A 27,530-nucleotide genomic window follows, 5' to 3' on the forward strand; every position below is an offset into this window, starting at 1 on the left:
TAAAAGGCTTTTGGTGCTATAACTTTATATGGTAACACTATGAAACTTAAAAAGGTTATCTATAAATTACTACCATTAGTCAAGATTGCTGTCAAAAAATGTTTAAAGTCATACATTTTACTTTTAACATAATGCTTTCTCCGCAGGTTTAGAAATGTAATATATTTTCTCACGGAACAACGAACTTACAACACCCATGAAACTAATGTCCGAGTTCCAGAGAAGGAAGGGGTTTGACTCAACCATGTGAATATTTTTAATCACATGTAGACTTGAAGCAATTAACAGATTGGTTATTCAAAGTTGTTAACGTCAAATGTCTAAACAATTATACTTCAGAGAATATAGCCAATTTAGAAACTTAGACCTTGATACTGATAGACATTTTCTAATCAATCTGATCAGAAATGTTAGTCCACACCTTAGGAGCAGGTGGGGCTTGGACCCGAGCCTCCTGGCTCAGCAGTAGGAATTCTCCCACAGGACCATGCGAGTACCTTCGATTTCCATTGATGATTTGCTACTCAACAATAAGTATACATGTCTAGTAAGCATTCAGGTATCACAACTCTACTGGCTGCAACGTGTCTTGAATAAACAATTGCCCGTAGTGTTAGGTGCATTTGTCAGAGGGAAATGGGACTGGGTGGGTTACTCTTTGGAGGGTTGGTGTGGACTTCTTGGGCTGAAAGGCAGGTTTCCACACTGTAGGGAACCTAATCTAATCTAATCTAATCTAATCTAATAAGTAGTTCATGACCAATGATTACTAATTGCTCCTGAAGATTTGGCATGAACTAATTCACAGTCAACAGATTTACTGTAAACTAAATTAATTTTAATCTAGATACAAATGTGGTTGGGTTAGGCATGGCTAACCTCTACAATAGCTTGGCACTAAAAAGCACAAAAAATTCTTTAGTATGGAAGTAAGGAGGGAACTATGAGCTCCTTGGCATGTTAATGTCAGACAGGAGAAATCCAGAACGGTCCTGGGAAATAGAACACAGCAAGACAGGGTGTTGTGGACTGGGAACACAACCACCAAGGGTAAGCTGATCACTACGAGAGGTGTTGCAAATGGGATTGGAGGAGTGCACTGTCTTGCTGAAATCCCACTACTGCATTAGTCGCAGCATATATTAAAATAAAAGCTCGACACAGCAATTGACACATCTGATTATAGATGCTAATCTCTCCATTTAATAATACAAATCTGCCAACCAGGTTGCTTTAATAAACAAAGCTGATTTATAGAATTCAGAGAATCCTACAGTGTGGAAACAGGCCCTTTCGACCAACAAGTCCACATCAACCCACTCAGACCCATCTCCCCTATGTTATATTTACTCCTGACTAATGCAACTGACCTACTCAACAGCAGCAACAACCAACGGGAGGCCTGAGCATGGAGCTGGCAAAAGGTTGGAGGGGAAGACGCCTGGGGCTGAGAGGTGACCTTATGAGAGATGACCTTATGAGGGGCATGGATAAGATAAATAGACAAAGTCTTTTCCCTGGGGTGGGGGAGTCCAGAACTACAGGGCATAGGTTTAAGGTGAGAGGGGAAAGATATAAAAGAGACCAAGTGGCAGCTTTTTCACGCAGAGGGTGGTGTATATATGGAATGAGCTGCCAGAAGTAGTAGTGGAGGCTAGTAGAATTATAGCATTTAAAAGGCATTTGGATGTGTATATGAATAGGAAGGGTGTGGGAGGATAAAGGCTGGCAGGTGGGACTAGATTGGGTTGGGATATCTGGTTGGCATGGATGAGTTGGACCAAAGGGGTCTGCTTCTGTGCTGTACATCTCTATGACTCTAATTTGCAAAAGCAAGCACTGGACAATGTTCCTGGAAGTGGGTTCAGAAGAGATTTACCAGGATCTATATCCCTTATAAATTTACAAACTTCTATCTGGTCACCTCAACCTCCTATGCTCCAGTGAAAAAAGTGCGAGCAATGGAAAGTACGGAAGGTTTGAGTTATAAATAGGCTGGAACTGTTTTCACTCGAGTATAGGAGGGTCCGGTGACCTGATAGAAGTTTGTAAGTTTATAAGGGGATAGATTTAATGGTTGTGGTCTTTTCACTGGGATGAGGGATTTCAAAACTTGGGGACACATTTTTAAGGTGAGGGAAAAGAGATTTAAAAAAAAGACATGAGGCACAGTTTTTTTTTTAAAAGCACAAGAGGGTGGTTCACACATGGAATGAACTTCCTGAGGAAGTGGTGGATGCGGGTTTAAATGTTTAAAAGACATTTAGATAGATACATGAATACGAAAGGTTTAATGATATGAGACAGGAGGAGACAGGTGGGACTAGTTTAGTTTAGGACTATGTTTACCATGGACTGGTTGGACTGAAAGGTTTCTTTCTGTGCTGGTGACCTATGACTATGAGGAAGAATCTCTTTTCTCAGAGGTTGAGTGTCTTTGGAACTCCTTGCCACATGGAGCTGTACAGACAGAGTCCTTATGTACATTTAACGATGAGGTAGATTCTTGATCAGTTGGGAACTCAAGGGTTACAGGAAAAAAGGCTAGAAAGAGCACATTAGGAACACTGGATCAGCCACGATCCCATTAAATGGAGGTGCAGGTTAGAGGGTCCTACTCCTGCTCCTATTTCTTATAGTCTTGTGATGAAACTCTCCAAATGAGAAGCACTGTTTTTATTGCCAAGTGTTCAGTTAATTCCATAAAGCTCAGAATAAAAATGTATTTTTAAAATCAAACAATACATCCAATGAGAAAAAAGGCACTAAACAAATGCAGCTCATTAATCCACATTCTAATCCACCTTGCTCATTACTCAATAACAGTAATTTCATGTTATCCTGAATTTGTCTCCATGAAATCATGGGTTCAAACATAGTTAGTAAACTTGAGCCATGTACATTATCTTAGAAATCTCATATCCATTCCAATATAATAATGGAACAGCAGAGTAAACAGTCTGAAAGCAGAAGAATAAATGGTGAAAGAGAGAAATACCATTGCAAAAACATCACAGGCTCTATTAGCTTGTCCTGTAAAATAATGTACTGTTACTTAGTGTAAAAACATTCAACTGGCAGGGAATATTATACACTATGTTAAAACTGGTCTCAAATCCTATATTTGCCAAATTTAGCTTCTTGCTGCCTCTCAAAGTATAAGTCATACTTGTCATAAGAAATATCACAAGCAAATTGATGTATTTTTGCAATGATCTACTTGAATGATGCACTTATTTACAATAAATGGGTACAACACTTGCTATTCATGTAGAATAAACCCCTCCATAATTCTGGAAAAAAAATTCAAATTACCTGCATAATTGCATTTTAACTGGCTAAATATATTATGTTTGCCTGGCATGTCAATATTATAATTGCAAATAACATATTTGTGCAGTTTAAAATAATCCAATGGCTCAGATCAAGAGTAGTATACAATATTTGTGCCTGAATATGTGGTTTCCATACTGTCAGCTGTACACCCCTTTGCTTAGCAAGCTGTAAATTTTATTTCATGGTTATCTAAGAAAATCTATTTCCTTACTGTAAATGGATGATGCCCGGTAACCCATAAATTCTTTCAAAATAATGTGTGTATTCAAATGCACTGAACTCCCAAATATTTACTGTGCAGCAAGCTCAGTGTTTGTTTCTGGCTGCTGCTATCTTTATTTTACATCGCAATCACATGATTGGATAAGAAATACACAATGGAATAGAAGTGAATTTCGTGCAAACATCAGCCAAGTTTAACAGATATGAAACCAGTGGGCTGACAAAAAGTAAGACAGATCCTAAAAGAAGTTTAAATTATATTGGAGTAAGAGAAATGCTGCACTTTTTCAAGCTTTAAATGGTTCAAAGGACCTTTTATAATATTATTCATTGCTTACACCCTGCCCTACCACGATGGGGGTAGGTTCTCTTTTGCTGCATTTTGCTTTCTCTATTGTTCACCTCTTTCTCAACAGGTTTTTCCACACACACTTTTCTATTTCCTATAATTTTTTATTTCATCCTTTCTTTCACTTCTATTTCTTTTGCTACTCTTTGACTGTTGTTCATGCTGTTCTGATATCTGCTTCTTACATTAACTAGGTTTCAACCACCCTCTCAACTGGACATAAAAAGTCCCTCGGCACAACTTGAAGGAGAGGGCATCATCTCATTTCCTGACTAACAGTTACTAACAATCAACTTTTAATGAACAACACAATGCATTTGATTCTCATTTACGTTATTGCTGTCTCTGGGACCTTGGAATGTTCAAATTCATTGTTGTAATATCTGACAATACAAAACTGGCTATATTTCAAAGGTACATAATCTGCTCGCTTTCTCCTGCCATCATACTTCTATGCCATTCACATCTAATTTTGCTCAACTCTTTTTTTTCTTACTTTTCAACTTCACTGTTTGCTTACTCTGTTGCATTGATTATAGATTTACTTCCCCTCCACTTCCAAAAGCATCAGGGTTTCCACGTAAAGGGAACAAGGAAATATTGGAAGGAGGAGAATGTGGTCAAGTCCTCAGTGACACAAACTCCCGGGGGGGAAAAAAAGCCATTAAAAACATTAAAAGGAACTGGAGAGAATCAATTTGAAAGGAGCCAAGAAGAGAGTTGCTTAAATAAAAAAGTAATAAGTCAGTTAGATGTCAGACAGGATTTTGCTGATCATCGACGAATTGGTTGTATCAGTGATTCTAGCACATCATCTTGAATGTGTTGTGCTTTCAGCATTTTCTGACACCTCACTGGAGATTTTCTTTTGGACTCCAAAGTTGGAACTAAGAGCAGCACACAGCACATACTAGCAGCCAATGCTTATATTTTCAGATCACTAGATTGATTGTTACTTGACACAGTGAGGTTAATCAATCAACTTGGACTGGTCAGAAATACAGTACATGTCCTCACATGGAAAAAAAAGCTCTCAGGAGGTCACAATAAATTTGTTATTGCAATGTGACCTATGAGTGAATATTTCCCTTTGCGGCCAAGGAGAAGAGCACCCTGCTGGTGAGTGGGGGTGATCCAACAGAACCAGGAGAACAAAAGCTTACAAATTGTGCAAAGTTACTACTCCCATAAGTTCTCTATGTTTCAAATGACCATCCTTCTCTATTCATTAGAAAGACCATTCTGAACTTGGGTTATTTTTCATCAGTCACATTTAAAATAGAATAAATTATTAAAAAGCTGAAAAAGAGCTAATGTCACTTTAAAGGCACAGAAAAATTAACTGATTCCTCCTGAAGTATATATGTGTAAAAATGAAACTAACAAATTTGACCTCTTATCTTGCAAACACGTGAATACATATGATTGCCAGTAAATATTTCTCAATATATGGGCAGGGCAACTATATTGCGCAACACTTGTGCAGTGTGTCTGTACCGTAATTCTAGAAATATAAGATCCACTTGAAGTTAAAAGCACACATTCTGCTAATGTATGAAAACCAATAAGACATATTAGAAAAACTGGGCATTACTTATTCCACTTTCACTGTGGTTAACACTGTTGCCTTAGGAGTGCCAGGGACCGAGGTTTAATTTCAACCTTGGGTGACTGTGTGGAATTTGCATGTCCTCCCATGTCTGTGCAGGTTTCCTCTGTGTGCTCCAGTTTTCTCCCATAGTCCAAACATGTACAGATTAAGTGGATTGGCTATGTTAGTTGCTCTGTAATATCCAGGGTTGTGCAGGCTAGATGGATTAGCCATGGTAAAATGTGGGGTTATGAGGATAGGGTGGGGAGTGGGTCTGGGTAGAATGGTCTTCGAAGGGTTGGTGAAGATACGATGGGCTGAATGGTCTCTATCTACATTTTAGGGTTTCTATGATTCACTATTTGCCAATTTATGGTTATAGAACATGTACTGAATATGAAAAACTCTCTGTACAGAAGAACTTCATTTTTAAAAAATTTCCCAGTTAAAACTCAGGGCAATTATAAAACCAGGTAAGAAAAAGAAACATAAAAATCATAGCTAATACACTGGTAACAACTCGCTATGACAGTCTTTTGCAATTGCTGAAGCTATTAGAACCATAATATAACTATTGTTTGACACCGCACAACCAACTGTTTTTGAACAGCTTTCGCCATCAGCATGACCCTTAGCAGGCAACTGGTGCTGAACTGCTCTTCTCACTCGTACCACTGCTAGTTTTACATTCAATGGTACTTATGATAACTCACAGAAAGCCACAGGACTCGAGCATAATTCTGTAACCTCAAAGTTGAAGGCAACAACATTAAACAACGTTAAGTAAAAACACAGTAAACGCCATTTGACTCATCATTTTGTGTTTTAAAATTCACTCATGGGATGTGGGCGACACTGACTGAGTGCACATTTATTGCCTGTCCCTTGTTGCTCTTGACATGGTAATGTTAAGTTGCGTAAATGCCGCAGTCCTTTGACAAAGCAATGTAAAACTAATTCTACTGCTACATCTATACAGTCTGTATTTTCCTTTGCTTTAAATTGCAGCAACAAACTTCTTGCATAACTAATTCCTCTTGTCTCATAAGTGGCTTATTACTACTCCTGTCCAAAACAAAGGGAACAATCTTCCCCTACTTACATGAGCAAAAATTCTTCAGCATTTTAAAAACCTTGAATAAATTTAATCTTAAAACTCTGCTCCAACGGGGAAAAAAAGTTTCCCCTATTTTTTCTTAGTATCATTCTGGTGAATCTATGGTTGGTCCTGGTGGCTTTAATGTCCTGGCAGAAGGCTGGTATTGCAAGTGAGTTACCAGAGTAACCGGTACACACAAAACACAATTATCACCATTTAACTATAGCCAAGATGTGTGTGAGAAGAAGCCCTGCAAATTAAAAACAAAGAAGCAAAAACTTATTTGATGTTTAGAGTGCAAAAACATTTGTACGTGCTGACATCAATTGTATACAGCAATAGTGAGGTCCTTGCATAAGTATTATGCTTATTACGAATGTAGTGAATACTTAAGAAACTTGCAGATGTGGCAGCATCTGCGCAAAGAGAAATACAGTTAACATTTAGAGTCTGGTGGGAGACCAGGCCTAGTGAGGAGTGGAGCTAGACTTGAGGTGGAAGTTTGCTGGAGCACATCCCTGTGAGTTGGTGAAATTAATTTTGGAAATAGTTCTTAAGGCCTGTCCTCTGCATCACTTTACATTCCAAAGACCTTAGAACACCAAACATAAGAGTTTAACTGACAGCTCCCGTAGCAAATTAGGTAATTCGCACAAAATACAACAGTGGCTGTTTTTCCCTCGCAAAAACTTAATTTGCTTCCATCTTTGCACGTGTACTTGAATGCTATATAGATTGCCTGATTCTTTCATCAAGATTAGGGGGTGTCAAAAGAGTGAGGGAGTAATGATCCATTAGAATGTGCTTTCATGTAACATTTTATTGGTGCTGACTTAAAAATGCTATTAAAAATCCAATAGAAGCACAGACAACAGTAGAATCAGTCAATGTAATCTTAGGCACCACAGGTAAATGATTAAAATGTTTTAGTTCTGTTCATGAAGCACTGTGGCAACAACACAAGGCGGCATGAATTCCTTATTGTACTTGTCTTGGCAGAAACAAAAATTTACACTTCACCTTCCTGAATTGCACGAATAGAGTTCTGTAAACTGTTCTGCTTTTAACCTGGTTAGATATGCAACTTGTGTCATATTGAGAATTTCTAAGTGCCCTCCTCCTCGTTATAACACCAATACTAGGACAAAATTACTTCATAACTGGCTACAAACAAGTGCGTAAGAGTTGGGCAAATGGGAAGGCAGTTTTCACTTCTTACTGCCCCTAAAGTACACTTGCCCGCAAGCACCAGAGATAACTAGTAATAGATTGGAGCTCACAGATAAGTAAACATATTAGGAGATTTAAGTTGAAAATGCTATTAATAATCCAATTTTGTTTGAGACCATTAACAAAGAGTATCAAATTCAGCCACGCCAATCTTTCCAGAGTGTAGAAGTTAAAAACTCATTTAAACCAGTGTTTATCTAAGATCATCAGTAGTTTTCTGTATATACCAAGGTTATTTCAAGGTGATAATTTCTCAAACCAGTATCAAAATTTTAAGAATTTATTAACATAAAACATCATAATTCTATGTCATGTAGACTTCAAAATTAATTGCTGCTGAAATGTAATTTTGGGAGCACTTGGTACAGCATGCAAAGTTATGATTTTATTTTCAACAGGAGTTTCAAATAAATAACGTTTCAAAATGCATGAAGAAACAGGAACTAGAATTCACTTTATAACCACTTTTAATAACACAGGCTTGGTTTTCAAATAAAACAAGATGCTTCATTTACCAACACTTGAGCTGAAAAATCAGTATAAACAGCACCATACAGACACTGTGTTTCAATGAAATAAAACTCAAATCAATATCTCATAAATATTGTAGATAAAAGTGTGAATGTTACCTTATTGAAAAGCCTCCAAGCAGATTCTATTTTATTATACAAATGCATTTTAGGTGAGAGGTCCATTCCAAACAGTGCTAAGAAATATTTAGCCACACAACAGTACTAACAAGGTACTACCTGTGAAAAGAAACTTCATCTATAAAAAAAAGAGAAAGGATAAGCATGTCATAAGGCTCCTCCTTCCTTTTACTGTCACCTTTATTTGCATATCTGCCCGAAGGTTAGTCATCAGTCTGGCTTAAAACTTCCTTTTAGGAAGAGAGTATTTACAGGAAATGATGCTCATTTGGTAAGCTAAATTACCGTTAGTCATCTGCAAGTTACTGTAAACTGCCCAGTTTAACCACCGCAACACTGTAAACAAATTGGACAGGCAACTACAAGTGCTAAGATCTCTAAAATGTTATTAAAGATGTGTTTGCGCATATATTTAAAAGCATACTGTTTTCCCTTGCTATTTTAAATAACTGAAAAAACTTTCCTTGTCATTTTGCCAATAATTAACATTAACTAATCTGGCGACAGTATTCTGTTGTCCATTCAAAGAATGCTTTGCTTAAAACGTAAAAATATTCCAGAACTTGAAAACAATATAAACAATGGAATACTTGCATATACATTGCACTTCTCATGTCCAGCAGATGTCTCTAAGCATTATATCACCAAGAATTACCGGCTACTGCTGTATTGCAGAAATAAAGTAGCATAGGAAGCTTTTTTTTCCGTAACGTCAAATCAACAGCTAGAGAGTCATACAGCATGGAAACAGTGCCTTCAGTCCAATCAGTCCATGCTGACCATAATCTCAAACTAAACTAATCCCACCTGCCTGTCTTTGATCCCTATCCCTCCGAACCTCTCTTATTTGTGTACTTATCCAGGTGTCTTTTAAACATTGTTATTGTACCCACATCCATCACTTCCTCTGGAAGTTCATTCCACACACAAACCATGCTGTATAAAAAAAAAGTTGCCCCTCATGTCCTTTGTAAATTTTCCTCTGCTCGCCTTAAAAATATACACCCTAGTCTCGAAATCCCCCTCCTACACCTTATTTATACCCATGATTTTAAAAACCTCTATAAAGGTCAGCCCCCAACTTCTTATGCTCCAGTGGAGAAAATTCCCAGCCTATTCAGCCTCTCCATATAACTCCAATGTTCCATTCCAGGCAACATCCTGGTACATCTTTTCTGAACCCTCTCCACCTTGATCCTATCCTTCTTATAACAGGGCAATCAGAATTGGACACAGTACTCCACAAAAGGTCTTACCAACGTCCTATACAACCTCAACATGACTTCCCAACTCCTATATTCAATTAATTTAAATAATTTCAAGTTAGAAGTAGACTATAACTATCAAAACTGACCTGAATAAATACATTGTGGAAAGCAATAATTCAAATATACTTGTGTGTGATACTTACTGCAGTGTAAAATATCGAAGATAACATGGCATTGGCTTTGTTGCTTTTGGTTCAGTGTGCATCAATTGCCCACAGTACAGGAAATGATACTTTAGGTTGAATTTAAACTAGAAAATTACAAAAAGGGTATATCAAATCAACTGCTGAGTAATTAATTTAATTGATATCAACAAACGCAACACTTATAGATGGTTGCGTTAGGGTGAAACATGCCATACTCAATATTGAAACATGAGAAAGGTTTTGCCTGGTGAACTGTCTAGGTCACTGCATTAGTTACAGGCCATGTCCTCTCAATGCAATTTCCATTTGGAGTCCATTCACTACTTCAAGACTGAAAGCACTTCTTAAAAAAACTGATTGCTTTCACTGAATCTAAATACCACAGAAGTCTCTAAATGGAAGCTGTTAAAGTTTGAGAATGACTGGCAAAGTAAGGTAATCCTAAGTTTGCCAATACATCCCTAAAGAAGCTGGTGCCAACTATAAGAACCAGGACAGATGCCCTGTTTTGCAGTACAAAGAAGCAGCCCATCACACTTACCAAGAAAGTATAGCTGTTGGAAGCTGTGACCAGCAGAAGAATCATTCAGAGAATGTTGACCCAGTGCCAGAATTGATTCAAGGGTTTCAGACAAATTCAGTTCTTCCATTACTATCCTTTTACATTGCATCAGCTCAGAGTTCTTTTTCACTCTTCACCATTTACACGAAACCCCAGGCCTGCATCACTTCCCTCAAAGCATACTATAGATATTTTAGATCTATCTTCATTATAAATTTATTATCACATGACACCAGGTTATAATTCAACAGGTTTATTTGAAAGTACGTTCCAAAAGCCTGTACTTCCAAATAAACCTCGGACTATAACCTGGTGTCGTGTGATTTTCAACTTTGTACACCCCAGTTCAACACCGGCACCTCCATTTCATTTTAAATACTCCCCAGAAATAGCTGCAAATCAAAAAATAGGAAGAAAGAAGAAATTGACTTGGATTTGTCTATTGGAGTTTAGAAGTTCAAGTGGTCTTGATGTGGTACATATTGCAAAGATGTTTATTCTTGTGGGAGAATCTAAAACTAGAGATCAGAGTTTCAAAATAAGTGGTCATCCATTTAGGATAAGGCTTTTTTCTTCTCTCTGAAGTCAGAGTCTTTGGAATGATCATCCAGAAAAGGTGGTAGAATCAGAGCCCTTGAATGCTTTTATGCAGGGATGAACAGATTCACGTTAAGCAAGAAGGTAAATGGTTATCTCAGATGGGTGGAAATGTGGAGTAATCAAATCAGCCAAGTGTTTATTGAAAAGCAGGCAGGCCTGAGGCCAAGTGGTCTACTCCTACTCCTAATTCCTGGAATTATATTCATCATCATTACTATTAATACAGTGATCTCTTTGCCATCATTTTCTAATTGTAATTATTTAATCTGAACATCCTCTCACCATCCCTGCTCATTTCACACACAAGCCACGTTACTTTGTTACTTTTACTACTTAAATTTCCACACTCATACCATGTTCCTACTATTCCCTCTCAACTTATGCACTACATCTAAAGGCATCAGAGACTAGCCTCTCTCTTTTGCAGAAGACTGTGCACAATGGTAGGGACAGAAACATACTGAGGAATCACAGCACCTCATGATCCTTATCCAAGCTGAACCAAAGTCAATGGAGATTAGTGCCAGCATTTCAGATAGTGGTCAGTGACTTCCCTGAGCAAGGTGCCTCTTTTATACAAGTACCCCTTCATCTATCATATGCAACTAAGCCTTTAAATGAGATGTTTTATTACCTTCCCATAAAATTTACTTTTGTGCACATATTAAAACTTTTTTTTTACTTTTGATATTTTTATTTACCCTGCATTTATAGTGTAATTAAACCTGCATTGTAAAGATGTTCTTGATATAAACATTTGCTGACTGATCTTAAGAGATGCAAAATTTGGGATTAACGAATTAATAAAGGTGGCTGTTCTTCATGCCTTTCAGAGTGATCTTTTACATCAGATTAGGACTGTTCCTTGTTTAAAAACCACAGCAAACCATGATGATTCACTACATTCTAGCTGGAGAGCATTGAAGAGACCTGTTAAAACATCTAACAATGTGTACAGGAACAACGGGTACACGATAAGCACAATCTGCCAATTCCTACACAACAGAACTAACAAGACGACACAACATGCCCAGAGACTCTAGCCACCCTGCTATACATTAAAGACATCTCTGAGACAACGACCAGACTACTCTGGCCCTTAGGCATCATGGTGGCCTACAAACCTACCACCACACTGAAATAGCTTCTGATGAATTTAAAAGGACCTCATATCAATAACCAGCAGTACAAATGCCATATACAAAATAAGGAGATGGAAGGACTGCAACAAACACTACAATGGACAGATGGGCAGGAAACTAGCCACTAGGATACATGAGCACTAACTAGTCACCAAAAGACATGATCAACTATCACTAGTATTCATACACACATATGAAGAGGGACACCAGTTCAACTGGGACAATACATCCATCCTTGGACAGGCTAAACAAAAGACAGGCATGGGAATTCCTAGAGGCCTGGCATTCAGACCAGAGCTCTATTAACAAACATATCGATTTGGACCCCATTTAGCAACTTCTCAGAAAAAGAATCAGAAGTGATATCACCTGCCACAACTGACCAAGACACACAAATAGCAAAACACCAGTGCTTCATCGGAGGCTCACTGATGTTACCTGACATGGTGACAAAAAAAATCCGAGAACAAATCTACCAGCTCAGTGAGCAAACTTACAACCTGATCTACAAATCTTCTCCAAAATAGAAAACATTTAAATCTTAGCTTGAAGAACAAGATGCTCTACTCAATGTACATCGCAAATATTTCAGGCTGATTATGTTTCTATGTTTCTCTCCTGTTGCATATTTGCAGTGTTTTCTCCTTTTATTTATTGCACCTGTAGTTAAAACCGTTCTGCTAACAAGTGATGGGGTTTCAAAGGGGTGTTTTTAGCCATAGTAGAAAATGGTGACCTTTGTTGCCAAGAAATGATTCACTAAGACTGGAAGGGTGCAGAGATATTGGAATGTTTAAAAGCAATTTGACAATTTGCTGTGTAGCAGACAGGAACTTTCACTAAATTATTCCTATGATCTTATCAAGACAAGCTGCTCATTTATTAATTAAAACTCTCCACTTACTAAAACTTCTGGCTCATCTTAAGTCTTCTGAATGTCTTTAAAAGCAAGGATCTTTCATTCTTATTATTTTGCTATCTCAACTATTCCAATGATTTGGGAGTGCCAGTATTGGACTGGGGTGTACAAGGTTAAAAATCACATAACACGGAGGGGGAGGGAGAGCTGAAATGTTCGGCCACGGTACAGTGGGGTTGGTTGGTGCAGGAGTCCTGGAGAAGTTCTCTAAAGCGCTCTGCAAGTAGGTGTCCTGTGTCTCCAATGTAGAGGAGACCACATCGGGAGCGATGGATATAGTAAATGACGTGGTGAAATGCAGATAAAACTCTGATGAAGATGGAAGGCTTGTCTGGGGCCTTGGATGGAGGTGAGGGGGGGTGTGGGCACAGATTTTGCAGCTCCTGCGGTGACAGGGGAGGGCAGACTGATTGGTGGGTTGGGGGGGGGAGAAACCTGACAAGAGAGTCATGGAGGGAACATTCTTTGCAGAAAGCGGATAGAGGTGGGGAGGGAAACATACCTCTGGTGCTAGGGTCCGTTTGTGGGTGGTGGAAATAGCAGAGGATGATGTGGTGTATCCAGAAATTGGTGGGGTGGACTAAGTTGGGGGGGGTGGGGGGTTGTGTGTGGTGTGTGTCCTTCTTGCAAATTCTGCAAGTGCAAATTCACTCCACAAATGTGTATGTGTGCGCGCGTGTATGTGGGGGTATGAGTGTTCGTGTGAGTGAGAGTGTAAAGGGGTATAAGTCTGTGAGATAATGCATACATAATAAGTGCATGGGTGTGTATGTGTGAGCATCTGCAAGAGTGTATGGGTCTGCAGGTGTGTGTGCACGCGTGCATGCAAGACAGAGCATAGTGCAGTGGGGTCACCTGTATTGAAATGAACCCAAGGTCCTTGTTGAGGCCATTCCCATGGGTACAAAATGGTTTGGTATCCATGGGGATGGCATCAACTGGGACCCTGGGTTCATTTCACACTACTGATGACCCACTACACACCCACTCACACAGGTATGTGCATGCACGCGTGCACACACACTTACAGACCCATACACTCACACAGACCCACTCTCATATACAAACGCTCTTTCATACGCTCACACATACATACCCATACACTTACACATGCACCCTCTCACAGATGAATACCCCTTCACACTCTCACACACCCACGATTGCACACGCACACACACATGTTTGTGGGGTGAATTTGTACTTGCAGAATTACATTTTACTTTGCTCAAAAATGCATGAATCCAAGGAAGATTCTGTAAATCCCTTTTTTTAGTAATAGAATACGTCTGAACATTGAGGCACAGACAGCCTCACACAGGGCACCTCACACCTTCAATGCATTATCTGGGCTGGCATGGCACCAATTGTTAAAGTTCACTTGAGAATGTAGCTTTTAAAAAAAAGCTCTGGGAATCACATATGAAAGAACTGAAACCAACATGGTCATTCGAAAAGATGAGAGACTTAACAATCTAGGTCTTCTTCAATATATAATTTCAATTGCATCCCGCTGTAAACATTTGCTATAAATTCTGTGTCTTAACGATCTTATACTCTACAACCACCTGATGAAGGAGCAGGGCTCTGAAAGCTAGTGCTTCCAATTAAATCTGTTGGACTATAAGCTGGTGTTGTGTGATGCTTAACTTTGTAAAACTATTCCAAAGCACTCTTGACTGGCCTCCTATTTTCTAATGCTTCGAAGTTGAGTCATTGAATATTCTGCTGCTCTTATCCTAACCCACATCAAGTTTTCCCCACAGACCACACCAGATGGCTTTCTTCTTTAAAGACTGCAATTTCCCCTGCCACATGGTCGATGATGTCCTTCAGCACATTTCATCCACTTCCACCATTGTCCCCCCTTAAACCCCACCCCTCCAACTGCAACAAGGACAGACCTGAGGTCCTCACCTTCCACCCCACCAACCTGTGTATGTCACATCATCCTCCATCATTTCCGCCACCTACAAATGGACCCTAGCACCAGATATATATTTCCCTCTGAACCTCTATCCTCTTTCCGTAAAGACTACTCCCTCCGTGACTGCCTTGTCAGGTCCATGTCTCCCCACCAACCCATCCTCCCACCCAGCACCTTTCCCTGCTATCGGAGGAATTGCAAAACCTGCATCCTCACCTCCATCCACAGCCCCTAAGGAACTTTCAACATCCATCACAGTTTTACTTGCACTTCCACACCTCATTTACTGTATCCGTTGCTCCCGATGCGGTCTCCTCTATGTTGGGGAGACAGGATGTCTACTCGCAGAGCATTTCAGAGAACATCCCCAGGACACCTGCACCAAACAACCCCAAAGCTCCGTGGCCGAAGACTTCTACTCCCCCTCCCATTCAGGCAAGGACACGAAGGTCTTGGGCTTCTTCCATTGCCACTCCCTAACTACCGCCTCCTGGAGGAAGAACGCCTCATCTTCCGCCTTGGGAACCTCCAAACACGGGGCATCAAAGCGGACTTCACTAGTTTCCTCATTCTCCTCCCCCCACCTTATCCCAGTTCCAACCTTCCAACTCAGCACCATCCTCATGATCTGTCCTACCTGTCCCCATCTTCCTTCCCATCTATCAGCTCCACCTTCCTCTCTGACCTATCACCATTACCCCCTCCATCTACCTATCACACTCTCAACTCCCTTCCTCCCAGCCCCACCCCCTTCCCATTATCTCTCAGCATCCCCCCCACCCCGGTTCACATGCTTCATTCCTGATGAACGGCTCTTGCCCGAAATGTCAATTCTCCTCCTCCTCAGATGCTGCTTGACCTGCTGTGCTTTTCCAGCACCACACTCTCAACTCTGATCTCTAGCATCTACAGTCCTCACTTTCTCCCACAAAGTTTAGTTCAACCATCAACACTTACTTCTACGATCTACCAATTCAGCAAAACTTTGATTCTAAAATTCTCAATTTGGTTAAAAATGATTTTAACCTTGCCCTTCCATCTCTGTGACCTCTGTCAGACCTCAGAGACATCTTGATTCCTCCAATTCTCATCACTTTGACATTTCCAATTTTAATCATTCCATACTTGGAATACAATCTTTCATTCATTAAGGCCCTAAGCTCTGAAATTCCATCTCACAATCTGTCACGCTTTTCCTCCTTCATTGTACTCCTCAAAACCTATTAATGCCTAAACCTCTAGGTATTTTCCCAATATCTTTATATGCATCTCAGTATCATGCTTTGTTTGGTAATGATCTTTTGGAGTTTCAAGACAGTGTGCTAAATTAAAGACTCTTTACAACTCTAGATGGTTCTTGTTGTTCACATCTGTCATAAGCATCATCAGTTAATCTGGGAAAATAGTGCATTTTCTCCACTCTGAACTGCTTGACCCACTCTTTAGTGCCTAAATGGGGTATCCAGGATGTCCTCTGCATTAGCCTAGAAAGATCTCAAAATATTAAAGTTGAGGATTTATTCTATCACCCATTGCGTGACACAGCACTCCAGCATAGCAAGCAAACGTACTTTATTACAAGACTGGGTAAAAACAATGACTGCAGATGCTGGAAACCAGATTCTGGATTAGTGGTGCTGGAAGAGCACAGCAGTTCAGGCAGCATCCAAGTAGCTTCTTTGTTACAAGACTGCTGAGTTCAGAGACACTCCTGAAGAGCAAGAGCTTGCTCAGACATATTGGTCCAGAAATAGGACTCTTCTGTGAGGTGGATATGGTCGTATGCATACATGCCCGCCTTTTTACTTGCTCATTATGTGATCAGTATGGAGATTGAAGATATATGTTTACTGTATAACGCTCTTCAGAACACTAAAATATGTAAGTTATTGGTTAGCCCAGTACTTCTGATACATTCTATTTTTAAAATGTTTTCAACGTGGTAACCTGTGATGCTCACTTGTGCAATGGAATTGTGTCCTGGACTTGTGCAAAGCTATGAAGTAGCAAGAACCAAGAATAGTTACTATAAATGCAATAAATCAAAACAAATCCGTGAAGACCAACTGCAAAAATGAAACAACTGCTTGCAAAGTAACAATAGCACTGAAATTATGGAAACAACATTGTCATGTAGCAAAACCTTTTCCCCTACACTTCTTGTTTAAACTTATTGTGAAACAATTTTTGTACTAATATTCAGAAGGACATGAACGTACCAAATTTAGTGCAGATAGATTCAACTGAACAGTGAAAAAATAAATGATAAAAAATCATTGCTATAAAAGACAACTTGAGAATGGCTAACTTACATGCTTGTTAAACCACCATGAGGTTCAGCCAACTATTAGTAGATAACTGGAGTACATTCTGTGCTCTTGCTTCCTTCAGAAGTTGGCAAAACTAATGAGGAATATTAACTCATCAGCTTGCTATAGTCCAGAAAGCCAGCTGGTGAAGGATTGAACTGGATCCAGTCTTTACATTTTTTTTGGTTTTCAGAATTATGCATTAAAAATATACACTACAGAAACAAAGAACCACAACTTAATTGTGCGTTGATTTGTACGGACTCAAATGCAACCCTAGTTGAAGCCCATCACTTGCATACAATTAAACACAATTAACAAATTTAACAACGTGAAGAGGGCAGCAGTTGGAAGGCAATTTGATGCTGTTTAGTTTTCTTTGAAACCTTTTATGGGTTTCAAAGGCAATATTAATATACTCACCCAGTATACATCACCATGTTGTCCATATGAACATATTAAATAGGAAAAGTAGACCATTTGGCCACTCGAGCATGATCTATTTTCAATAACATCGTGGCTGATCTAATAGTAATCAGAATTCCATATTCCCATCTATATCTGATAAGCTTAGGCTGCCTCTACCTCTAGCTAAAAAATATTCAATGATCCTGCCTCCATCACCTTCTGGAGTCAGAATTCCAATGTCTCTCAACCCTCAGAAAACAAATTTCCTCATCTCCATTATAAAAAGGGGCAATTCTTAATTTTAAATTCTGCCCCCACCCCCCCAGACTAACTCAAGAGGACGCTTTCCACATCCACCTTGTCAAGAACATTCAGGATCTTATACACATTAACCAAGTCAACTCTCACTCTTCTGAACTCCAATGGAAAAAAGTCCAATTTATCCTGACAAGACAACTCAGTCATTCCAGGTATCAATTTAGTCAACCTTCTCTGAACTACCTCCAATGTATTTACATCCTTAAGTAAGGAGACTAAAAATGCAAAGTATTTGAGATGTGGTACCACAATGTCTTGCATAACTGGACTATAACATCCTTACTTCTATTTTCAATTCAATTCTTAATAAAGACTACCATCCCATTGGCCTTCTTGATTATGTGCTGTGCCTGTGTACCAAATGTTTGTTCCTTATCCACGAGAATGCACAAATACCTCCGCACATCCGAATTCAACAGTCACCACCATTTATGTCAACTCTACTTTTTCATGCATTTTACCAAAATGAGTAACTTCATATTTTTCCACATTATACTTCATCTGTCAGATTTCTGGCCACTCAACCTGTCTGAATTAATCTGCAATTGCATTATATCATGTGGAACTGGTATCAAGCATCAGTGTCAGCAGATACCTTTTTTTTCCAATGACCTTCGTTAAATGGTTAGGCCTTTGTAACAAATCAAAAACTTCAGGTTATTTTCCTGGTCCAACTCAACAAATGCAAATTCAGTTTCACAACTTCTTATGGTAAGACTGAAATGCATGATATTCAACTTTCTTGTCCACTAGCATAACTGCTATACCACCATATGGAACATTTCCGATTTGAAAGTAGCAACAAACCTAACATTGGGTAAATCTATTGTTTGGTAGCAAACCTGAAAATAAATCTTGTAAACATCCAAATTATAGCTCAATCTTTTTAAACAATATACAAGAATTTAAATACAACAGCAAACTATTGTGACATACTTGAATAATTCAATGTTAAACTGCAACGATTGGCAAGTAACCTCCATTGTACGTTTCTTTGAAAAATTATAACTTATTTGGAAAGGATTACAGACCTGTATATGTTCTCCATTTCTAAACTGGAATATTGATTCCAAGCTTGACTCTTCATAGTTTTGACCATTGATGGGTAAACTATCTGAAAATGGTTGATTTGGTGTACGAAAAATCTGCCTGCAAAGATAGAAAAAAAAAGACTTTTTTTGAAGAAAAAGCAAGAAATACCCTAACCTGTAGCATTTATTTTAGACTAAAAATAACTATTGTATATTACCATAAATGAACTTTACATCACGACATATGAAACTATGGCAAGACAGATATTTCTATGACCGGTTTAGTGACATGAAGTTTTAGATTTTGACAAACATTGAAAAATAGGGTATTGTGTATCAACTGAGACCAGCTGCAGTTATTTTAAACTATTTCCTAAGAACAATCATTTTGTTTTAACAAATAATGGCAATCTCATTGTCATTTGGACAAAGATACTAATAAACGCAGCAAGGCGCAGGGCATCACTAGAATACTTAATAAGTTCTTTGTATCGGTGTTTACTCAGGAAGAGAAGTCTGACAAAATATTGGCTGAAGCAGAAACAGCAATGGATTGTTTGAAAACTGAAAAGGTGGAGTTATTGTCAAGACTGATTATGTTTGGGAATAGATAAATCACAGGGTCCAGAGAGCTTACATCCCAGATTGATAAAGGAATCTGGGTGGAGTTACTGGGAGAGCTTGCCTTAAATCCTTCAATCTTCGCTAGATATGGTCAGCATGGATGAGTTTGACCGAAGGGTCTGTTTCTGTGCTGTACAACTCAAAGACTCTATGAGGGAAGTGCTAGGGAACTGAAGAATGTCAGATGTGACATCATTAATCAAGGAAAAGTTATAACAACAACAAACTGATGAGTTTGACATCAGTGATAGATAATGTTTTGTGATCTACAATCAACAAAAAGGACATCAATAGGCACTTGGAGACTTTGGAGATCAATTTTTAAAAGCAACTTGCTGTCCATGAGGGCATTAGAAGAGGGAAAAAGAAATTAATGGTTTGAAAATGAAGTTGGATGGACACTTGACAGAAATAAACTTGCAAAACGATATGGATCTGTCAAGGAAGTGAAACCGATCGGAAGGTTTTGCAAGTAGTCAATATGAACTTACTAGTTGTTTTCTGTGCCTTAAAGGACTTTATGACTCTATTCCTGTTTGACTAAAGGTAAAAATAGGAAAGAGTTTCAAATTCATAATACTGGTTCTAAAATAGCAACCTAGCTTTAAGATGGCAACCTTACTATGAAAGGTCACAAACTTTAGCATCATTCATGGAAATGCCAGGTTAGTAAAGAATGTGGTATTTTTGAACCTATGAAGCTGTATTAGCTTTGTCCTTACATCATGAATGGCTATCTATGAATGATAGACATTTTAACAAAGGCTTCTCTCACCCACACTTCAGAGATTCAATATCCATGGCATTTGAAGAAGTTTTTTCTCACAGGTTTAGGCTTGCTTCTAAAGAAAGAGGTATAATGACAGCACCAGCAATCTCCAGTTCTTGTAATGCCCTTTTTGCATGAAATGCATAAATGAAGTTTGGGGAAACAAGATGCCAAGCAAAAGGCAAAATGATTAAAAGAGGTGATGAAAAGCTTGGTCAAAACGTAGTTTTAAGGACAGTCTTAAAGAAAGAAAGAAGAAAAAGAATTGCTTTTACTCAGCACCTTTCACAAGCAGTGGACGTCTTAGCCAATCTAGTTTTTATTTTTAAGTGCAGACATTTATTATCTAGGAAATAAGGCAGACAACAATTGCATAGCTAGATGCCACAGACAATAAGATTAAGTGGCATTATGGAGGAAATTCTGGAGAGGTGAATGCATAGCTATCAACAGTACACCAAAGGAAGCGAGGGAGAAATAAGGACTGCATAGAAAATTTGATGGCGGGCACGCTGGAGGGTTGCAAGATGTTAAATGCGGGATGGGGCAGGTCCACATAAGAACTAAACACCAGAATGAAAGTTTTTAAGCTTAAGCTCAAGAAACCAAGAGCCAATTTCAAATCAGGGAGGATGGGTATTACAGCATAGTAAACTCCAGGTTGCCCTCTCATTACACAGACACAATGGGCAGATCAATGGGCTCCGTGGCTAGCACAGCTGCTTCACAGGACGAGGGATCCAGTTTCAACTCCTGACTTGAGTGACTGTCTCTTTCTCCATGTCTGCATAGCTTTCCTCCTGTTGCTCTGGTTTCCTCCCATAGTCCAAAGATGTGCAGGTGGGATGGATTGGCCGAGCTAAATTGCCCATAGTGTCTAGGGGTGTGTAGGTTAGGTGGATTAGCCATGGGAAATGCAGGGTTACAGGGATAAAATAGGAAGGTGGGTCCGGGTGAGATGCTCTTTGGAGAGTTGGTGTGGACTTGATGCACCGACTGGTTTGCTTTCACACAGCAGAAACTCTATGACTGGTGATGGTTTAACCTAAGGGTCATCATGACAGGTTGAAAAGGAACTACTTGAGCTAAATGACCCTTAGCAGGAGCTGGACAGCCAGCTTCTGATGCAGAGTGATACCAACAGCATGGATTCAATACCATACCAGATGAGATTATCATAAAGAACTCTTCTTTTCAATTGCTCCCCTCACCTGGTGACCCATGGGTTAAACTATCACCATTCATCTCTCTCTAATGACCTGCCTGTGGTCTGGTAAGGCTATGCAGCGTTAATAGGCACACAGACATAGAACATTACAGCGCAGAACAGGTCCTTCGGCCCTCGATGTTGCGCCAAACTGTGAACTATTCTCAGCTCACCCCCCTACACTATCCCATCATCATCTATATACTTATCTAAGGATTGTTTAAATCTCCCTAATGTGACTGAGTTGACTACATTAGCAGGCATTCTACGCCCTTACCACACTCTGCATGAAGAACCTGCCTCTGATGTCTGTCTTAAATCTATCACCTCTCAATTTATAGTTACGCCCCCTCGTACAAGCTGACATCATCATCCTAGGAAAAAAGTCTTTTCTGTCTACCCTATTTAATCCTTGAATCATCTTGTATGTCTCTATCAAATCCCCTCAGCCTTCTTCTTTCCAATGAGAACAGACCAAAGTTTCTCAGCCTTTCCTCATAAGAACTTCCTTCCAGACCAGGAAACATCCTGGTAAATCTCCTCTGCACCTTTTCCAATGCTTCCACATCCTTCCCGAAATATGGTGACCAGAACTGTACACAATATTCCAAGTGTGGCTGCACTAGCATTTTGGATAGAAGCAGCATGATATTGCGGCTCCGGAACTCAATCCCTCTACGAATGAAACCTAACATACTGTATGGCTTCTTAACAGACTATCAACCTGGCTGGCAACTTTTAGGGATTTACGTACATGGACTCCAATATCCCTCTTCAGATCCACACTACCAAGAACCTTTCCATTGACGAAGTACTCTGCCATCCTGTTATTCTTCCCAAAGTGCATCACCTCACATTTAGCTGCATTGAACTCCATTTGCCACCTCTCAGCCCAATTCTGCAGTTTATGCAAATCCCTCTGCAACCTGTAACATTCTTCCAAACTGTCCACTACTCCACCGACTTTAGTGTCGTCCGCAAATTTATTAATCCATTCACCTATGCCTGCGTCTAAGTCATTTATAAAAATGACAAACAGCAGTGGTCCCAAAACAGATCTTTGTGGAACACCACTAGTAACCAGACTCCAGGCTGAATATTTTCTATCAACCACCACTTGCTGCCTTCTTTCAGAAAGCCAGTTTCTGATGCAAACTGCTAAATTACCCTCGATTCCATGCCTCTGCAGTTTCTCCAACAGCCTACCATGTGGAGCCTTATCAAAAGGTTTTTCTGAAGTCCATGTATACCACATCAACTGCCCTACCCTCATCTACATGCTTGGTCACCTTCTCAAAAAACTCAATGAGGTTTGTGAGACACGACCTGCCCTTGACAAAACCATGTTGACTATCTGAAATCAAATTGTTGCTAGCTAGATGATTATAAATCTTATCTCTTATAATCCTTTACAAAACCTTTCCTATAACAGAAGGAAGGCTCACTGGTCTATAATTACCTGGGTCATCTCTACTGCCCTTTTTGAACAAGGGCACATTTGCAATCCTCCAGTCCTCAGGTACTAAACCTGTTGACAATGGCGACTCAAATATCAAAGCGAACTCAAATATCAAAATCAAAGGCTCTGCTATCTCCATCCTAACTTCCCAGAGAAAACTCGAATAAATCCCATCCGGCCCAGGGGACTTGTCTACTTTCACTCCTTCTAGAATTGATAACACCTGTTTGTAACTAACCTCGATCCTTTCTAGTCTAATATCTCGTACCTCATTCTTCTCCTCTACAATATTCTCCTGTTCCGGAGTTAAAATCGATGAGAAATGTTCGCTTAGCATCTCTCCGATCTCCACAGAGTCCGCACTCAACTTCCTACTTCTGTCTTTGACTGGCCCTATTCCTACCCTAGTCATTCTTTTACTCCTCGCATACCTGTAGAAAGCTTTAGGCTTTTCCTTTATTCTATTTACTAAAGATTGCTTGTGTACTCTCTTTGCTCTTCTTAACTGTCTCTTTAAATCCTTCCTAGCTGATCTGTAACACTCCCATCGCCTCATCTGAACCATCTTGTTTCATCAACACACAAGCCTCCTTCTTCTGCTTAATAAGAGATGCAATTTCTGTAGTAAACCATAGTTCCCTTACTTGATCACTTCCTCCCTGCCTGACAAGGACATACCTATCAAGGACATGCAATATCTGTTCCTTAAACCAGCTCCACATTTCCATTGTCTGCATCCCGCTACCCCATCAACAACTCTTGACCTGTGGCATGTATCTGAATTATGGTCACTCTATTCAAAGTGCTCATCTACAACTAAATCAAACACTTGGTCTGGTTCATTACCAAGCATCCGATCGAGTGTGGCCTCTCCTCTTGCCGGCCCTTTGACATACTGTGTCAGGAAACCCTCCTGCACACATTGAACAAAAACTGATCCATCTGACGTACTAGATATATAACATTTCCAGTCAATCTTGGGGAAGTTAAAGTCCCCCATAATGACCACCCTGTTCCTTTCACTCCTACCCAGAATAATTTTTCCAATCCTCTCTTCCATCTCCCTGGAACTCTGTGGAGGCCTTTAAAAAAATCCAAGCAGTGCGACCTCTCCTCTCCTGTTTCTAACCTCAGCCCACACTACCTCAGTCGACAAGTCCTCGTCAAAAGTTCTCTCAGCCACCATTATACTATCCTTGACTAACAGGCCACACCTCTCCCCCCTTTTATCACCTTGCCTGTTTTTAATGAAAGATCTAAACCCTGGAACCTGCAACATCCATTCCTCACCCTGCTCTATCCATGTCTCTGAAATGGCCACAGCATCAAAGTCCCAGGTACCTATCCATGCTGCAAGCTCACCTACCTTATTTCAGATACTTCTGGTGTTGAAGTAGACACACTTCAAACCAGTTTGCTGTTTGCCAGCACATTCCTGTGACCCTGAAATCCTGTCCTTGTCCTCCCTATTCTTATCCTCCTGTGCACTGCAACTACACCTCAGGTTCCCATCCCCCTGCTGAACTAGTTTCAACCTACCCGAATAGCACCAGCAAATTTCCCACCCAGGATATTAGTACCCTTCTGGTTCCCACCTTCCCCAGAATGAGCCCCAATTATCCAAATACCTGAAACCCTCCCTTCTGCACCATCCTTGCAGACACTTGTTCAGCTGATATCTCTCTCTATTCCTTGCCTCGCTATCCCATAACATGGGTAACAAACCAGAGATAACAACTGTTTGTTCTAGCTCTCAGCTTCCACCTTAGCTCCCTGAAATCCCGCTTTACATCCCCATCCCTCTTTCTACCTATGTCATTGGTACCTACATGGACCACGACTTGAGGCTGGTCACCCTCTCCCCTCAGGACCGCAAAAATACGAACCGAGACATCACGGACCCTGGCACCTGGGAGGCAACACACCAACCGTGAGTCTCGTCATTGCATCAACAACATTTTAGATGAACTAGAATTTGTGTGTCATGGAAAACCATTAAACCTGACATTGAAGGCATGTATAGATTTGCAACAATGGATAAAGGGAGGAAGGTTTGGGGGTGGGCAGTCCAACGGACATTGAGGTAGACAGCCTGAAATGAAGGACAAAGCTTTGGAAACTAGTGTTTGGACTGACCAGGACACTGACAATACGATTGCCCAGTTCAACTTCAGATAGTGACCTAGAAGGAGGCGGAGGAAGTGGAAAAGAAGTGGCGAATGTTGTGATGGTCAAAGATAATATTCTTAACTTAGAGTCATAGAGATGTACTGCATGGAAACAGACCCTTTGGTTCAACCCGTCCATGCCGACCAGATATCCCAATCCAATCTAGTCGCACCTGCCAGCACCCAGCCCATATCCCTCCAAACCCTTTCTATTCATTTACCCATCCAAATGCCTTTTAAATGTTGCAATGGTTTTAGCCTCCACCACTTCCTCTCGCAGCTCATTTCACACACGCACCACCCTCTGCGTGAAAAGGTTGCCCTTTAAATCTCTTTTATATCTTTCCCCTCTCACCCTAAACCTATGCGCTCCCTCACTCCAGGGAAAAGACTTTGTCTATTTATCCTACCCATGCCCCTCATGATTTTATAAACCTCTATAAGGTCACCCCTCAGCCTGAGATGCTCCAGGCAAAACAGCCCCAGCCTGTTCAGCTTCTCCCTATAGCTCAAATCGTCCAAACCTGGCAACATCCTTGTAAATCTTTTCTGAACCCTTTCAAGTTTCACAACATCTTTCCGATAGGAAGGAGACCAGAATTGCACACAATATTCCAACAGTGGGCCAACCAATGTCCTGTACAGCCGTAACATGACCTCCTAACTCCTGTACTCAACACTCTGACCAGTAAAGGAAAGCATAACAAATGCCTTCTTCACTATCCTTTCTACCTGTGACTCCACTTTCAAGGAGCTATGAACCTGCACTCCAAGGTCTCTTTGTTCAGCAACACTCCCTAGGACCTTACCATTAAGTCCTACTAACATTTGCTTTCCTAAAATGCAGCACCTTGCATTTATCCAAATTAAACTCCATCTGCCACTACTCATCCCATTGGCCCATCTGATCAAGACCCCGTTGTAATCAGAGGTAACCTTCTTCACTGTCCACTACACCTCCAATTTTGGTGTCATCTGCAAACTTACTAACTGTACCTCTTATGCTCACATCCATATCATTCATATAAAATGAAAAGTAGTGGCCCCAGCATTGATCCTTGTGGCACTCCACGGGTCACAGGCCTCCAGTCTGAAAAATAACCCTCCAGTTCACTATCCAATGGCTAGTTCTCCAAGTATTCCATGAGATCTAACCTTGCTAACCAAAATCCTACTGGGAACCTTGTCGAACACCTTACTGAAATCCATACAGATCACATCTACCGCTCTGCCCTCATCAATCCTCTGTTACTTCTTCAAAAAACTCAATCAAGTTTGAGACATAATTTCCCAAGCACAAAGCCATGTTGACTATCCCTAATCAGTCCTTGCCTTTCCAAATACACGTACATCCTGTCCCTCAGGATTCCTTCCAACAACTTGCCCACCACCAACGTCAGGCTCACTGGTCTATAGTTCCCTGGCTTGCCCTTACCACCCTTCTTAAACAGTGGCACCACGTTAGGCAACCTTCAGTCTTCCGGCACCTCACCTGTGACTATCGATGATACAAATATCTCAGCAAGGGGCCCAGCAATCAGTTCCCTAGCTTCCCACAGTGTTCTAGGGTATACCTGATCAGGTCCTGGGGATTTATCCATTTTTATGCATTTCAAGACATTCGGCCTCCTCTGTAATATGGACATTTTTCAAGATGTCAAGATATTTCCCTACATTCTATATCTTCCATGTCCTTTCCCACAGTAAATACTGACATAAAACACTTGTTTCGTATCTCCCCCATCTCCTGCGGCTTGATGCAAAGGCCACCTTGCTGATCTTTGAGGGGTCCTTTTCTCTGGACACAAGTAAGGACTGCAGATAGTAGAGACTGGAGTAAAGATTACAGTAATGCTGGAAAAGCACAGCATAGTCAGCATCTGAGGAGCAGGAAAATCAACATTTTGGGCAGGAGTCCTTCATCAGGAATCTGGGCCCTATTCTCTCCCTAGTTACCCTTTCGTCCTTAACGTATTTGTAAAATTTGGATTTTCCTTAACTCTATTTGCCAAAACTCTCTCATGCCCCCTTTTTGCCCTCCTGATTTCTCTCTTAAGTATACTCCTACTGCTTTTGTACTCTAAGGATTCACTTGATCTATCCTGTCTATACGTGACATATGCTTCCTTCTTTTTCTTAACCAAACCCTCAATTTCTTTAGTCATCCAGCATTCCCTATACCTACCAGCCTTTCCTTTC

General features: G+C 40.2%; 1 protein-coding gene across 3 annotated transcripts in view; it reads right to left on the reverse strand.

Moving 5' to 3' along the window:
* Positions 1–27,530, reverse strand: part of sbno2b (strawberry notch homolog 2b) — a 160,075-nt gene that overhangs the window by 62,129 nt on the left and 70,416 nt on the right. For 2 of the 3 annotated variants that reach the window (XM_072594157.1, XM_072594156.1), the window contains exon 4: positions 19,105–19,222. The exons of the other annotated variant lie outside the window; for it this stretch is intronic. In XM_072594157.1, the coding sequence (XP_072450258.1) occupies positions 19,105–19,222 (118 nt within the window). The remainder of the gene's footprint in view (positions 1–19,104; positions 19,223–27,530) is intronic. 3 annotated transcript variants of the gene reach the window in all.

The sequence above is a fragment of the Chiloscyllium punctatum genome, chromosome 24 (assembly GCF_047496795.1).
Source record: "Chiloscyllium punctatum isolate Juve2018m chromosome 24, sChiPun1.3, whole genome shotgun sequence".
Lineage (NCBI taxonomy): Eukaryota > Metazoa > Chordata > Chondrichthyes > Orectolobiformes > Hemiscylliidae > Chiloscyllium > Chiloscyllium punctatum.